Genomic DNA, 16136 nt, shown 5'->3' with positions numbered 1-16136 from the left:
CACAGTGCGCCCTGCGGTCCCGTCCCGCATTGGCCTGCAGTGCCCTCTGGTCTCGAACTTGCACTGGCCTGCAGTGTGCCCTCCGGTCCTGACCCCGCACTGGCCTGCAGTGTGCCCTCTGGGCCTGACCCCGCACTGGCCTACAGTGTGCGCTTTGGGCCTGACCCCACACTGGCCTGCAGTGTGCCCTCCAGTCCTGACCCCGCACTGGCCTACAGTGCGCCCTCCGGTCCGGACCCCGCACTGGCCTGCAGTGCGCCCTCCGGTCCTGACCCCGCACGGGCCTGCAGTGCACCCTCCGGTCCTGACCGTGCACTGGCCTGCAGTCTGCCCGCCGATCCCAACACCGCACTGGCCAGAGTGCAACCTCCGCCCCTGACCCTGCACTGACCTGCAGTGCGCCCTCCAGTCCTGACCCCGCACTGGCCTACAGTGCACACCCCGGACCAGACCCCGCACTGGCCTGCAGTGCTCCCTCCAGTCCTGACCCCGCACTGGCCTGCAGTGCGCCCTCCGGTCCTGACCCCGCACTGGCCTGCAGTGCATTCTCTGGCCCCAACCCCGCTCTGACCTGCAGTGCATCCTCCAGTCTCGACCCCACACTGGCCTGCAATGGGCCTTCCAGTCTTGACCCCACACTGGCCTGCAGTGCATCCTCTGGCCCCAACCCTACACTGGCCTGCAGTGTGCACTCCGGCCCTGTCCCCGCACTGGCCTACAATGTGCGTTCCAATCCTGACACTGCAGTGACCAGCAATGTGCCCTCAGGCCCTGACCCCACACTGGACTGCAATGTGCCCTTCGATCTCAACCCCACACTGGCCTGCAGTGCACCCTCTGGCCCTGACCCCCCCATTGGCCTGAGTACATCCTCCGGCCCTGACTCCACACTGGCCTGCAGTGCACCCTCTGGCCCCGACCCTAGCAGTGCGCACTCTGGCCCCAATCCCGCACTGGCCTGCAGTGCATCCTTCGGCCCCAACCCCAAAGTGCGCCCTACGATCCCAACCCTGCATTGGCTTGCAATGTCTCCTCCGGTCTCGACCACACAGTGGCCTGCAGTGTGCCCTCCAGTCCTGATCCCGCACTGGCCTGCAGTGTGCCCTCTAGTCCAGACCCCGCACTGGCCTGCAGTGCGCCCTCTGGTCCTGACCCCGCACTGGCCTGCAGTGCGCCCTCCGGTCCTGACCCCACTCTGGCCTGCAGTGCGCTCTCCAATCCTAACCGCACACTGGCCTACAGTGCGCCCTTCAATCCTGACCCCACACTGGCCTACAGTGCGCCCTCCAGTCCTGACCCCACACTGGCCTACAGTGCGCACTCCAATCCTGATCCCGCACTGGCCTGCAATGTGCCCTCTGGTCTCGAACTCGCACTGGCCTGCAATGTGCCCTACAGTCTTGACCTCGCACTGGCCTGCAATGTGCCCTCTGATCTCGACCCCACACTGGCCTGCAATGTGCCTTCCAGTCTTGACCTCGCACTGGCCTGCAATGTGCCCTCTGGTCTCGAACTCGCACTGGCCTGCAATGTGCCCTCTGGTCTCGACCCCGCACCGGCCTGCAATGTGCCCTCCGGTCTCGACCTCGCACTGGCCTGCGGTGCATCCTCCATGCCCTGACCCCACACTGGCCTGCGGTGTGCCCTCCAGTCTCGACCTTGCACTGGCCTGTGGTGCATCCTCCAGCCCTGACCCCACACTGGCCTGCAATGTGCCCTCTGGTCTCGACCTCGCACTGGCCTGCAATGTGCCCTCCAGTCTCGACCTCGCACTGGCCTGCAATGTGCCCTACGGTCTTGACCTCGCACTGGCCTGCAATGTGCCCTCTGGTCTCGACCCCGCACCGGCCTGCAATGTGCCCTCCGGTCTCGACCATGCACTGGCCTGCAATGTGCCCTCTGGTCTCGACCTCGCACTGGCCTGCAATGTGCCCTCCGATCACGACCTCGCACTGGCCTGCAATGTCCCCTCTGGTCTTGACCTCGCACTGGCCTGCAATGTCCCCTCTGGTCTTGACCTCGCACTGGCCTTCAGTGCATCTTCCAGCCCTGACAGCGCACTGGCCTGCAGTCTGCCCACTGATCCCAACACCGCACTGGCCTGAGTGCAACCTCCGCCCCTGACCCTGCACTGGCCTGCAGTGAGCCCTCTGGTCTCGTCCCCGCACTGTCCTGCAGTGCACCCTCCAGCCCCGACCCCGCCCTGGCCTGCAGTGCACCCTCTGGCCCCGACCCCGCCCTGGCCTGCAGTGCATTCTCTGGCCCCAACCCCGCACTGACCTGCAGTGCATCCTCCAGTCTCGACCTCACACTGGCCTGCAATGGGCCCTCCAGTCACAACCCCACGCTGGCCTGCAGTGCATCCTCTGGCCCCAACCCTGCACTGGCCTGCAGTGTGCCCTCCGGCCCTGACCCCGCACTGGCCTACAATGTGCATTCCAATCCTCACACCGCAGTGACCAGCAATGTGCCCTCAGGTCCTGACCCCACACTGGGCTGCAATGTGCCCTTCGATCTCAACCCCACACTGGCCTCAGTACATCCTCCGGCCCTGACTCCACACTGGCCTGCAGTGCACCCTCTGGCCCGACCCTAGCAGTGCGCACTCTGGCCCCGATCCCGCACTGGCCTGCAGTGCATCCTTCGGCCCCAACCCCAAAGTGCGCCCTACGATCCCAACCCTGCATTGGCTTGCAATGTCTCCTCCGGTCTCGACCACACAGTGGCCTGCAGTGTGCCCTCCAGTCCTGATCCCGCACTGGCCTGCAGTGTGCCCTCTAGTCCGGACCCCGCACTGGCCTGCAGTGCGCCCTCTGGTCCTGACCCCGCACTGGCCTGCAGTGTGCCCTCCGGTCCTGACCCCACTCTGGCCTGCAGTGCGCTCTCCAATCCTAACCGCACACTGGCCTACAGTGCGCCCTTCAATCCTGACCCCACACTGGCCTACAGTGCGCCCTCCAATCCTGACCCCACACTGGCCTACAGTGCGCACTCCAATCCTGATCCCGCACTGGCCTGCAGTGCGCCCTCTGGTCCTGACCCCGCACTGGCCTGCAGTGCGCCCTCCGGTCCTGACCCCACTCTGGCCTGCAGTGCGCTCTCCAATCCTAACCGCACACTGGCCTACAGTGCGCCCTCCAATCCTGATCCCGCACTGGCCTGCAGTGTGCCCTCCAGTCCTGACCCCGCACTGGCCTGCAATGTGCCCTCTGGTCTCGACCTCGCACTGGCCTGCAATGTGCCCTACAGTCTTGACCTCGCACTGGCCTGCAATGTGCCCTCTGATCTCGACCCCACACTGGCCTGCAATGTGCCTTTCAGTCTTGACCTCGCACTGGCCTGCAATGTGCCCTCTGGTCTCGAACTCGCACTGGCCTGCAATGTGCCCTCTGGTCTCGACCCCGCACCAGCCTGCAATGTGCCCTCCGGTCTCGACCCCGCACTGGCCTGCAATGTGCCCTCTGGTCTCGACCTCGCACTGGCCTGCAATGTGCCCTCTGGTCTCGAACTCGCACTGGCCTGCAATGTGCCCTCTGGTCTCGACCCCGCACCGGCCTGCAATGTGCCCTCCGGTCTCGACCCCGCACCGGCCTGCAATGTGCCCTCTGGTCTCGAACTCGCACTGGCCTGCAATGTGCCCTCTGGTCTCGACCCCGCACCGGCCTGCAATGTGCCCTCCGGTCTCGCACTGGCCTGCGGTGCATCCTCCATGCCCTGACCCCACACTGGCCTGCGGTGTGCCCTCCAGTCTCGACCTTGCACTGGCCTGCAATGTGCCCTCTGGTCTCGACCTCGCACTGGCCTGCAATGTGCCCTCCAATCACGACCTCGCACTGGCCTGCAATGTCCCCTCTGGTCTTGACCTCGCACTGGCCTGCAATGTCCCCTCTGGTCTTGACCTCGCACTGGCCTTCAGTGCATCTTCCAGCCCTGACAGCGCACTGGCCTGCAGTCTGCCCACTGATCCCAACACCGCACTGGCCTGAGTGCAACCTCCGCCCCTGACCCTGCACTGGCCTGCAGTGAGCCCTCTGGCCCCGACCCCGCCCTGGCCTGCAGTGCATTCTCTGGCCCCAACCCCGCACTGACCTGCAGTGCATCCTCCAGTCTCAACCTCACACTGGCCTGCAATGGGTCCTCCAGTCACAACACCACGCTGGCCTGCAGTGCATCCTCTGGCCCCAACCCTGCACTGGCCTGCAGTGTGCCCTCCGGCCCTGACCCCGCACTGGCCTACAATGTGCATTCCAATCCTCACACCGCAGTGTCCAGCAATGTGCCCTCAGGTCCTGACCCCACACTGGGCTGCAATGTGCCCTTCGATCTCAACCCCACACTGGCCTCAGTACATCCTCCGGCCCTGACCACACACTGGCCTGCAGTGCACCCTCTGGCCCCGACCCTGAAGTGTGCACTCTGGCCCCGATCCCGCACTGGCCTGCAGTGCATCCTTCGGCCCCAACCCCACAGTGCGCCCTCCGGTCCCGTCCCGCATTGGCCTGCAATGTGCCCTCTGGTCTCGAACTTGCACTGGCCTGCAGTGCATCCTCTGGTCTCGAACCCGCACTGGCCTGCAGTGTGCCCTCCGGTCCTGACCCCGCACTGGCCTGCAGTGTGCCCTCTGGGCCTGACCCCGCACTGGCCTACAGTGTGCCCTCCAGTCTGGACCCCGCACTGGCCTGCAGTGCGCGCTTTGGGCCTGACCACACACTGGCCTGCAGTGTGCCCTCCAGTCCTGACCCCGCACTGGCCTGCAGTGCGCCCTCCGGTCCTGACCCCACTCTGGCCTGCAGTGCGCTCTCCAATCCTAACCGCACACTGGCCTACAGTGCGCCCTTCAATCCTGACCCCACACTGGCCTACAGTGCGCCCGCCAGTCCTGACCCCACACTGGCCTACAGTGCGCCCACCAATCCTGATCCCGCACTGGCCTGCAGTGTGCCCACCAGTCCTGATCCCGCACTGGCCTGTAGTGTGCCCACCAGTCCTAACCCCGCACTGGCCTGCAATGTGCCCTCTGGTCTCGACCTCGCACTGGCCTGCAATGTCCCCTCTGGTCTTGACCTCGCACTGGCCTTCAGTGCATCTTCCAGCCCTGACAGCGCACTGGCCTGCAGTCTGCCCACTGATCCCAACACCGCACTGGCCTGAGTGCAACCTCCGCCCCTGACCCTGCACTGGCCTGCAGTGAGCCCTCTGGTCTCGTCCCCGCACTGTCCTGCAGTGCACCCTCCAGCCCCGACCCCGCCCTGGCCTGCAGTGCACCCTCTGGCCCCGACCCCGCCCTGGCCTGCAGTGCATTCTCTGGCCCCAACCCCGCACTGACCTGCAGTGCATCCTCCAGTCTCGACCTCACACTGGCCTGCAATGGGTCCTCCAGTCACAACCCCACGCTGGCCTGCAGTGCATCCTCTGGCCCCAACCCTGCACTGGCCTGCAGTGTGCCCTCCGGCCCTGACCCCGCACTGGCCTACAATGTGCATTCCAATCCTCACACCGCAGTGACCAGCAATGTGCCCTCAGGTCCTGACCCCACACTGGGCTGCAATGTGCCCTTCGATCTCAACCCCACACTGGCCTGAGTACATCCTCCGGCCCTGACCACACACTGGCCTGCAGTGCACCCTCTGGCCGCGACCCTGCAGTGTGCACTCTGGCCCCGATCCCGCACTGGCCTGCAGTGCATCCTTCGGCCCCAACCCCACAGTGCGCCCTATGGTCCCGTCCCGCATTGGCCTGCAATGTGCCCTCTGGTCTCGAACTTGCACTGGCCTGCAGTGCATCCTCTGGTCTCGAACCCGCACTGGCCTGCAGTGTGCCCTCCGGTCCTGACCCCGCACTGGCCTGCAGTGTGCCCTCTGGGCCTGACCCCGCACTGGCCTACAGTGTGCCCTCCAGTCTGGACCCCGCACTGGCCTGCAGTGCGCGCTTTGGGCCTGACCCCACACTGGCCTGCAGTGTGCCCTCCAGTCCTGACCCCGCACTGGCCTACAGTGCGCCCTCCGGTCCGGACCTCGCACTGGCCTGCAGTGCGCCCTCCGGTCCTGACCCCGCACGGGCCTGCAGTGCACCCTCCGGTCCTGTCCCGCACGGGCCTGCAGTGCACCCTCCGGTCCTGACCGTGCACTGGCCTGCAGTCTGCCCGCCGATCCCAACACCGCACTGGCCAGAGTGCAACCTCCGCCCCTGACCCTGCACTGGCCTGCAGTGCACACCCCGGACCAGACCCCGCACTGGCCTGCAGTGCGCCCTCCGGTTATGACCCCGCACTGGCTTGCAGTGCATTCTCTGGCCCCAACCCCGCTCTGACCTGCAGTGCATCCTCCAGTCTCGACCCCACACTGGCCTGCAATGGGCCTTCCAGTCTTGACCCCACACTGGCCTGCAGTGCATCCTCTGGCCCCAACCCTACACTGGCCTGCAGTGTGCACTCCGGCCCTGTCCCCGCACTGGCCTACAATGTGCGTTCCAATCCTGACACTGCAGTGACCAGCAATGTGCCCTCAGGCCCTGACCCCACACTGGACTGCAATGTGCCCTTCGATCTCAACCCCACATTGGCCTGCAGTGCACCCTCTGGCCCTGACCCCTCCATTGGCCTGAGTACATCCTCCGGCCCTGACTCCACACTGGCCTGCAGTGCACCCTCTGGCCCCGACCCTAGCAGTGCGCACTCTGGCCCAGATCCCGCACTGGCCTGCAGTGCATCCTTCGGCCCCAACCCCAAAGTGCGCCCTACGGTCCCGACCCTGCATTGGCTTGCAATGTGTCCTCCGGTCTCGACCACACAGTGGCCTGCAGTGTGCCCTCCAGTCCTGATCCCGCACTGGCCTGCAGTGTGCCCTCTAGTCTGGACCCCGCACTGGCCTGCAGTGCGCCCTCTGGTCCTGACCCCGCACTGGCCTGCAGTGCGCCCTCCGGTCCTGACCCCACTCTGGCCTGCAGTGCGCTCTCCAATCCTAACCGCACACTGGCCTACAGTGCGCCCTTCAATCATGACCCCACACTGGCCTACAGTGCGCCCTCCAGTCCTGACCCCACACTGGCCTACAGTGCGCCCTCCAATCCTGATCCCGCACTGGCCTGCAGTGTGCCCTCCAGTCCTGACCCCGCACTGGCCTGCAGTGCGCCCTCCAGTCCTGAACCCACATTGGACTGCAGTGTGCCCTCCAGTCCTGACCCCACACTAGCCTGCAGTGCGCCCTCCAATCCTGACCCCACACTGGCCTGCAGTGTGCCCTCCAGTCCTGACCCCACACTAGCCTGCATTGCGCCCTCCAATCCTGACCCCACACTGGCCTGCAGTGCGCCCTCCAATCCTGACCCCGCTCTGGCCTACAGTGCGCCCTCCAGTCCTGACCCCGCACTGGCCTACAGTGCGCCCTCCGGTCCTGACCCCACACTGGCCAACAGTGTGCCCTCCAGTCCTGACCCCACACTAGCCTGCAGTGCGCCCTCCAATCCTGACCCCGCACTGGCCTGCAGTGCGCCCTCCAATCCTGACCCCGCACTGGCCTACAGTGCGCCCTCCAGTCCTGACCCCGCACTGGCCTACAGTGCGCCCTCCGGTCCTGACCCCGCACTGGCCTGCAGTGCGCCCTCCAGTTCTGTCCCCGCACTGGCCTACAGTGCGCCCTCCGGTCCTGACCCCGCACTGGCCTGCAGTGCGCCCTCCAGTCCTGACCCCACACTGGCCTGCAGTGCGCCCTCCAGTCCTGACCCCACATTGGACTGCAGTGTGCCCTCCAGTCCTGACCCCACACTAGCCTGCAGTGCGCCCTCCAATCCTGACCCCACACTGGCCTACAGTGCGCCCTCCAATCCTGACCACACACTGGCCTGCAGTGTGCCCTCCAATCCTGACCACACACTGGCCTACAGTGCGCCCTCCAATCCTGACCCCACACTGGCCTGCAGTGCGCCCTCCAGTCCTGACCCCACACTAACCTGCAGTGCACCCTCCAGTCCTGACCCCACACTGGCCTGCAGTGCGCCCTCTGACGCTATCTTCTGGGAGGTGGCATGCTAATTGACCGTCTCTGCGTCCGGTGTCCAGTTATGGACGGTGGGCCGGTCCCTGAGGTTGCAGGCCCAATCCGAGGGCCAACAGTGATGTCAGGCTGGTAGGCCCACCAGGAGAGTTGGCCGCTGCTGTGGCAGGCAGGCGAGCACGAAGGCACCTCAACTTCGAGGCATCCTCAAAAGCGTGATGAAATTCCCAAAATGAAGAGTTCCGAAACAGGTTCGGCTATTGGAGCAGAGGGGAAACCCATTTGGAGGTTTTGTTACTGCCTGGATACATTCTGTCATCCTCGTGGCCAAGTCATTGGGCCCTGAAGCCTTAGGCTCCAATGGCCCCCAAGCCTGCCACTGGGAGGCCTCCTCCACAGAGCTGTCAGGCTCCGCCCTCAGCAGAAGGCCGCTCTGCACTGGGAATATCCCTGTGGAGTCCTCGTTGTCCCCTTCATTAGGCACTTAATTGGCCTAAGGGGCTGCTTGCTCCTTCCAGGTGGGTAGACCCTGCTGCTGTTCACCTGCCTCTGTCCAGAGGTGGGAATGAGGCACTGATCCAATGCCCTAATCTCCAATTTTGCTCCGTGTTCAGCCTTCAAACCTGCCTCCGTGGGATTGGGGGACAGGAAAGATTCCAACCTCTGATTCTCCTGACAGGAAAATGAGCCCAGAATCAGGGAGAAAATATCATTTTGAGCAATATTTCTGAAAACAATAGTAATCGTCTTGCTATGATGTCCATCTAAATTGTTCACCTTGCTACAATTATCACGAGTTTGGTCAACCGACATCAGTCTTTGCTGTTTTTATACAGGCAAATACTCCAAGAGCCTCGGACTCTGGTGTGCTGACATGACATAAATTGAACAAGCCTGAAACAAGCAAACCAATATGTTTCATTAGCTAATATCAGGTGAGAATTGAAAATCAAGCTGGGGTAGATGAAGATCAATTAATATGCTAAGCACCTTCGCTAGGTTTTTGTTGTGAGACAACTCTGAGTGGTGTCTGGTGCTTGCAAAACCTGATGAATTTCCTTATGTTTTATTTACCCTGCCTTAAGGTGTACTCCAGGCATCTGGGTGATAAATGAGTGCAGGAGTCCCCTGAGTCATAGAAACATAGAAAATAGGAGCAGGAGTAGGCCATTCGGCCCTTCGAGCTTGCTCTGCCATTCATTATGATCATGACTGATCATCCAACTCAGTAACCTGTTCCCGCTTTCGCCCATATCCTTCTATCCCTTTCACTCCACTAACTATATCTAACTCCTTCTTGAAAACATACAATATTTTGGCCTCAACTGCTTTCTGTGGTAACGAATTCCACAAGCTCACCATTCTCTGGGTGAAGAAATTTCTCCTCATCTCAGTCCTGAAAAGTTTACCTTGTATCCTTAGACTATGACCCTTGGTTCTGAACTTTCCTGCCACCGGGAACATCCTTCCTGCATCTACCCTGTCAAGTCGATCTCGCTTGCTAACCAGTTTTCCATTTTGAATACTGGCGAGGGTAAGGGTTCCTCAGAAGAGGGCAGCAAGAGCCAAGTCCATGCACCACAGGTGGCTCAGCTGCACAGGAGGGGAGGAAGAAGAGTGGAAGGGCAATAGTAATAGGGGATTCATTAGTTAGAGCAACAAACAGGCATTTCTGTGGTGGCAGACATGACACCAAGATGGTATGTTGCCTCCGGTGCCGGAGTCAAGGATGTTACAGAGCAGCTATAGGATGTTCTTCTCGGGGATGGTGAACAGTCAGAGGTCGTATTCCACATTGGTACCAATGACATAGCTCAAAAGAGGGATGAAGTCCTGAAAGCAGAGTTCAAGGAGTTAGGAAAGAAATTAAAAGGCAGGACCTCCAAAGCAGTAATCTCAGGATTACTCCCAGTGCTACGTGCTAGGAGCAGGAGGGCGGGCATCAGATTTCTGAGGTATTGGGATCTGTTCTGGGGTAGGTAGGACCTGTACAAGATGGACGGGTTGTACCTTAGCAGGACCAGGACTAACATTCTCACAGGGAGATTTGCTAGTGCTTTTGGGAAGGATTTAAACTAAATTGTTAGGGGGTTGGGAGCCTCAGAGGCACTCAGATTGGAGGGAAGCAAAACTGGTAACAGCAAGTAGAGAAGTAGTAAGTGAAATTGGAAGGCAGACAAGACGAAGGCAAACATCAAATAGGATCGGAATGAGGAATGATGGAATGAAGGACAAAGTTAAGGGCACTCTATCTGAATAAACGCAGCATTCACTGTCGCTGGGTCAAAATCCTGGAACTCCCTTCCTAACAGCACTGTGGGTGTTCCTACCCCACATGGATTGCAGCGGTTCAGGAAGGCAGCTCACCACCACCTTCTCAAGGGCAATTAGGGATGGGCAACAAATGCTTGCCATGCCAGTGATGCCCACATCCCATGAATGAATAAAAAAAACAAAATAGATGACTTGGAGACACAAATAGAGGTAAATGGGTATGATTTAATTGCCATTACGGAGAAATGGTTACAGAGAGACCAGGACTGGGAACTGCATGTTCAGGGATATTAGTCATTTAGCAGGGATAGGCAGAGGGGAAAAGGAGGTGGGGTAGCACTGTTAATAAGGGACGAGATCAGTAAGTGAGAGAGGATCTTAAATTGAACAATCAAGATGTAGAATCAGTTTGGGTGGAGCTAAGAAACAGCAAGTGACAGCAAATATTGTTGGGAGTTGTTTATAAGCCACCAAACTGTAGTGGTAATGTTGGGCATGGTATAAATAAGGGAATTAGAGCTGCATGTATCATGGGCAATACAGTAATATTGGGCGACTTCAATTTACATATAGATTGGGTTAACCTAATTAGCACTAATGCTGTGGAGGATGAATTCCTAGAGTGTGTATGAGATGGATTTCTGGAGCAGTATGTTGAAGAACCAACTAGGGATCAGACTATTTTAGATTTAGTATTATGCAATGGGAAAGGGCTAATTAATAACTTGCTGTAAAGGAGCCATTAGGAAATAGTGACCACAATATGATAGAATTCTACATTAAGTTTGAAAGAGATATAGTTTATTTGGAAACTAGAGTCTTAAATCTGAACAAAGGAAACTGAAGGTATGAGGGGCAAGTTAGCGATGGGTTGGGAAAATATATTTAAATATTTGACTGTAGACAGGCAATGGCTAGTATTTAAAGAAGTATTACACAGTTTATAACAAATATACATTCTTCTAAGACAGGATATGTGAATCAACTGTGGCTAACAAAAGAAGTTAAGGATTAGGTCAAAGGAAGTGCCTTATAAGGCGCCAGAAAAAGTGGTAAGCCCGAGGATTGGGAGCAATTTAGAGTCCAACAAAGGAGGACCAAGAAACTGATAAAGAAAGGGAAAAGAGATTATGAATGTAAGCTAGCTAGAAACATAAAGGCAGACTGTAACAGCTTCTTTAGGTATGTGAAAAGGAAACAATTAGCAAGGACGAGTGTGTGTCCATTGGAGGCAGGGACAGGAGAGTTTGTGGTGGAGAATGAGGAAATGGCGGAGAGTCTAAACAATTACTTTGTATCTGCCTTCATGGAGGAAGACACAGAAAATCTCCCAGAAATACTAGGGAACCAAGGGAATTGTAAAAATGAGGAACTGAAAGTAATTAGTATCAATAAAGAGGCAGTATTTGAAAAAATAATTGGATTTACAGTTGATAACTCCCCTGGGCCAGATGAGTTACATCCCAAAGTATTGAAGGCTAGAGATAAAATAGATGCATTGGTGGTTATCTTTCAACATTCTATAGATTCTGGAAGGGTTTCTGCAGACTGGAAGGCAGAAAATGTAACCCCACTATTTAAGAAGGGAGCAAGAGAGAAAACGGAGAACTACAGACCTGTTAGTTTGACCTTAGTAGTCGGGAAAATGTTAGAATCTATTATAAAGGATGAGATAAGCGGACACTTGGAAAATAATGATATGATTGGGCAGAATCAACATGGATTGTGAAAGGGAAATCATGTTTGACAAACCTGTTGGAGTTCTTTGAGGATGTTACTTGTAGCATAGATAAAGGAGAACCAGTGGATGTGGTGTATTTGGACTTTCAGAAAGCTTTTGATAAGGTCCCACACAGGAGGTTAGCAAACAAAATTAGAGTATGTGGGATTGTACTGCAATGGATTGAGAATTGTTTAACAGAAAGAAAGCAGAGAGTAGCAATAGGTGGGTTATTCTCAGGATGCCAGACTGTTGCTAGTAGGGTAGCGCAAGGATCAGTGCTTGGGCCACAGCTGTTTACAATCTATATAAATGTTTTGGATGTGGGGACCAATTGTAATATTTCCAAATTTGCAGATGTCACAAAACTAGAAGGAAATGTAAGTTGTGAGGAGAATGCACGGGCGCTTCAAAGGGATTTGGACAGGCTAAGTAAATGATCAAGGACATGGCAGATGGAATATGATGTGAATAAGTATGAAGTGATCCACTTTGGTAAAAAAAAAACAGAAAGGCAGAGTATTTCTTAAATGGTGAAAGGTTGAGAAGTGTTGATGTCCAAAGAGACCTGGGTGTCTTTTTACATGAGTCACTAAAAGCTAGAATGCAAGTGCAGCAATCAATAAAGAAGGCAAATGGTATGTTGACTTTCATTGCAAAGGGATTTGAGTACAGAAGTAAACATGTATTGCTTCAATTGTATAAAGCCTTGGTGAGACTGCACCTGGAGTATTGTGTACAGTTTTGGTCTCCTTATCTAAGGAAGGATATACTTGCCATAGAGGGAGTGCAACAGGGGTTCACCAGACTGATCTCTGGGATGGTGGGATTGTCTTAAGAGGAGAGATTGCAGAAGCTGGGCTTGTATTCTCTAGAGTTTCAAAGAATGAGAGGTGATCTCATTGAAACTTACAAAATTTTTACAGGGTGTGACATGGTGGATGTGGATAGGATGTTTCCTCTGGCTGCTGAGTCTAGAACAAGGGGACACAGTCTCAGAATAAGGGGCAGGCCATTTAAAACTGAGATGTGGAGGAATTTCTTTACTCAGGGGGTGGTGAATCTGTGGCATTCTGTACCCCAGAGGGCTGTGGAAGCACAATCATTGAGCATGTTCGAGACAGAAATCAATAGATTTCTGAATACTAATGACATCAAGGGATATGGGGATAGTGTTGAAAAATGGCGCACAGGGAGATGATCAACCATGATCTGTTTGAATGGCAGAGCAGGCTCAATGGGCCGAATGACCTACTCCTGCTCCTATTTCCAATGGTCCTCTGCATCTTGTGATCCCTCTAGTAAAGACAGCAAATTTACATTTAATAACCAGGTATGGGTTTCTGCTTCAGTACAAACTTCCAACTCAATCTCAGTCATGAGAATTACTTTCCTTTTCTTCAGCCAGCGATGCTAAGGTCTGTTGCAACACCATTACTGCCACCTTTACCCGAGATCAGCAAGTTCAGCACCGGGTAGAATTGAGCCTGGGTCCTTCTGGTCAGAATGGCTTAATTATCAACTGTCTTTCATATTTATGGGTTAGTCTGTTTTGTACAGATGCTGGCTGGCTCCTCTGTTGAATTTACAATGTCAGATTAATATGGCTGTCACTTGGCAGTTCATCAAGTTTTAAAAGGGCTTTATTTATCCATGGCTTCTTTTTACACAGGCGTTGAAAAAAGAATGGAAAATAATTCTTCCAACGTATCCTCATTTTCATTTTTTCAGCTGTTAGCATTAAGCTCATCAGCACCATTTGAACTGCATCCTGAATTGGGGAGAAGGATGAGTGGAAAGATCAGAGGACATGTGCCACTTAGTGATTTGTAATAGATGTCAAACCAAGCTAGACACAACTTGAATGAAGTGTTAACAATTAGGGCACTAAGCAGAAGGGGTTAGCCAAGAGAAGTTGAAATGAGCTGCCAAAAATAACAGAAGCAGTTTAATTACCACGACAGGCTGCTGGACTATTGACGATACTTCAGATAGCTTAAGTTAAAAAGCAAGACGTTGATGGAAATAATTTCAGGATTATTAACTAAACCATGTGCAAATTGGCTTAGGGACAGCAGACCAAGGAAGTAAATAAGTGGCTCCAGGATTAGTGTAAGAAGGAGGGGTTCGATTTCATGGGACACTGGCAGCTGTACAGGGACAGGAAAGAGCTGGACTGCTGGGTCAGTCTGCATCTGATCCAGGCTGAGACCAAGATGCTAGTGAAAAGGATTACTATGGGGAATAATAAGTTTGCATAGCACTGCTACAAATGGCGCTTCACAGACTATGTCAATTCCCTGGTGGCAGACAGTGCCACAGGCTGCCACCTGAGTGTACCATCCCTGGTACCGTTCTCGTAAATCTCTTCCACACCCTCTCTAGGGTCTTGGCCACAATATTTCAGCTGGGGCCTAATCAGTGATTTATAAAGGTTTAGTATAACTTGCTTGTTTTGTACTCTCTGGGCAGGATTTTCCCTGCAGGTTTCTGAACTCTGCCACCAGGCTCAAATGAGGTCAGAAGCCCACACTGCGTGGGAAACAGTCACTCATTGTGATTTCCCCCTGAGCAGCCAATTGTGGGTGGGTGGGTTCTTGAAGCTGGAGGGCCAATCAGAGGCCTACCAGCTTGGAAGCAGCAGCAGAATGCAATGGAAAGTAACTGAGGGAGAGGGCACTTTCTCCAACTTTTTCAAAAATTACATTAAAAATGGCCTTTGCAGCCAGGCCATCGTTGGGGTGGTTGAGGAACAGGGTGGCCTGCAGCGGCTGCTGCTGCAAGACAGGCAGGGCCTCTAAGCCTGCCTGGACTGCTGGCCCCCCAGTCTGCCATCGGGAGGCCACCTCCGGGCATCTAAACCGGGCTCCGCTGTCGCATGTTTCTTGAAACTCTGTTTTAGTCGAGACCACTCCAGATGGAATCAGTCATGCAATATACTGGGTTCCTTACGGAGTACTGAGAGAGCAGCTAGTACATCAAGATGTTTACTGTACAGGTATTTCTTCGAGACTGCTAAACACTCAGTATCATGTGGTATGTTGCATCATAGCTCTCACATGACTAACATGATTCTGTAGCCATGCCTCTTAAAGGTGCACACAAACAACATCCCCTTTTTCCCAAAAAGGAAAGGAAGAGGAACATATTTACAAATTTAAACATCTCCTTTAGGCAAGTAGAAGTTAGCTGTATACATGTACAGAAAAGTATCATGAGATAATCCAAAAGAAACAATAAGAATATGTGAGAACATCAATTGTGAAAATGTAAAGGTGGTTTGATAACTTGACCAGATTTTGAGACAGGGTCGCAGTTCTCAGAGACTGAAACAGATGTTTATGAGTTGGATGCCATGGAAGAAGAATGTGTAGACTCTGTCTGAGATTAGTCTTTGATCTTGTACGAGTTGCAATGGAGCCTTCCATGGATTTGGAATTATGAACATCTCTGATTTGACCTCGGTTATAACACAATGCAGCACCAGTAACTTAAGCAAGGAGTCAGGAAGGCTAAAAGGGGTCATGAAAAGTCATTGGCAAACAGGATTAAGGAAAATCCCAAGGCTTTTTATACGTATATAAAGAGCAAGAGAGTAACCAGGGAAAGTGTTGGCCCACTCAAGGACAGAGATGGGAATCTATGTGTGGAGCCAGAGGAAATGGGCGAGGTACTAAATGAGTACTTTGCATCAGTATTCACCAAAGAGAAGGACTTGGTGGATGATGACCCGAGGGAAGGGAGTGCAGATAGTCTCAGTCATCTCATTATCAAAAAGGAGGTGGTGTTGGGTGTCTTGCAAAGCATTAAGGGAGATAAGTCCCCAGGGCCTGATGGGATCTACCCCAGAATATTGAGGAAGGCAAGGGAAGAAATTACTGGGGCCTTGACATAAATCTTTGCATCCTCATTGGCTACAGGTGAGGTCCCAGAGGACTGGAGAACAGCCAATGTTGTGCCTTTGTTTAAGAAGGGTGGCAAGGATAATCCAGGAAATTATAGGCCAGTGAGCCTTACGTCAGTGGTAGGGAAATTATTAGAGAGGAATATTCGGGACAGGATTTACTCCCATTTGAAAACAAACAAACTTATTAGCGAGAGACAGCATGGTTTTGTGAAGGGGAGGTCGTGTCTTACTAATTTGATTGATT

At 54.7% G+C, this 16136-nt stretch overlaps 1 protein-coding gene across 1 annotated transcript; it reads left to right on the top strand.

The window, feature by feature from the left end:
- The first annotated feature begins 5367 nt into the window (after positions 1-5367).
- LOC137378604 (uncharacterized) lies at positions 5368-8029 on the top strand. Its single transcript, XM_068048903.1, has 4 exons — positions 5368-5501; positions 5620-6171; positions 6281-6702; positions 6792-8029. The coding sequence occupies exons 1-4, from the start codon at positions 5368-5370 to the stop codon at positions 8027-8029; spliced, it is 2346 nt and encodes a 781-aa protein (XP_067905004.1).
- The last annotated feature ends 8107 nt before the right edge of the window (positions 8030-16136 follow it).

This window comes from Heterodontus francisci, chromosome 17, assembly GCF_036365525.1.
Source record: "Heterodontus francisci isolate sHetFra1 chromosome 17, sHetFra1.hap1, whole genome shotgun sequence".
Classification (NCBI taxonomy): domain Eukaryota; kingdom Metazoa; phylum Chordata; class Chondrichthyes; order Heterodontiformes; family Heterodontidae; genus Heterodontus; species Heterodontus francisci.
Note: the sequence above shows the minus strand (reverse complement) of the source record. Positions and strands in the feature narration are given on the sequence as shown.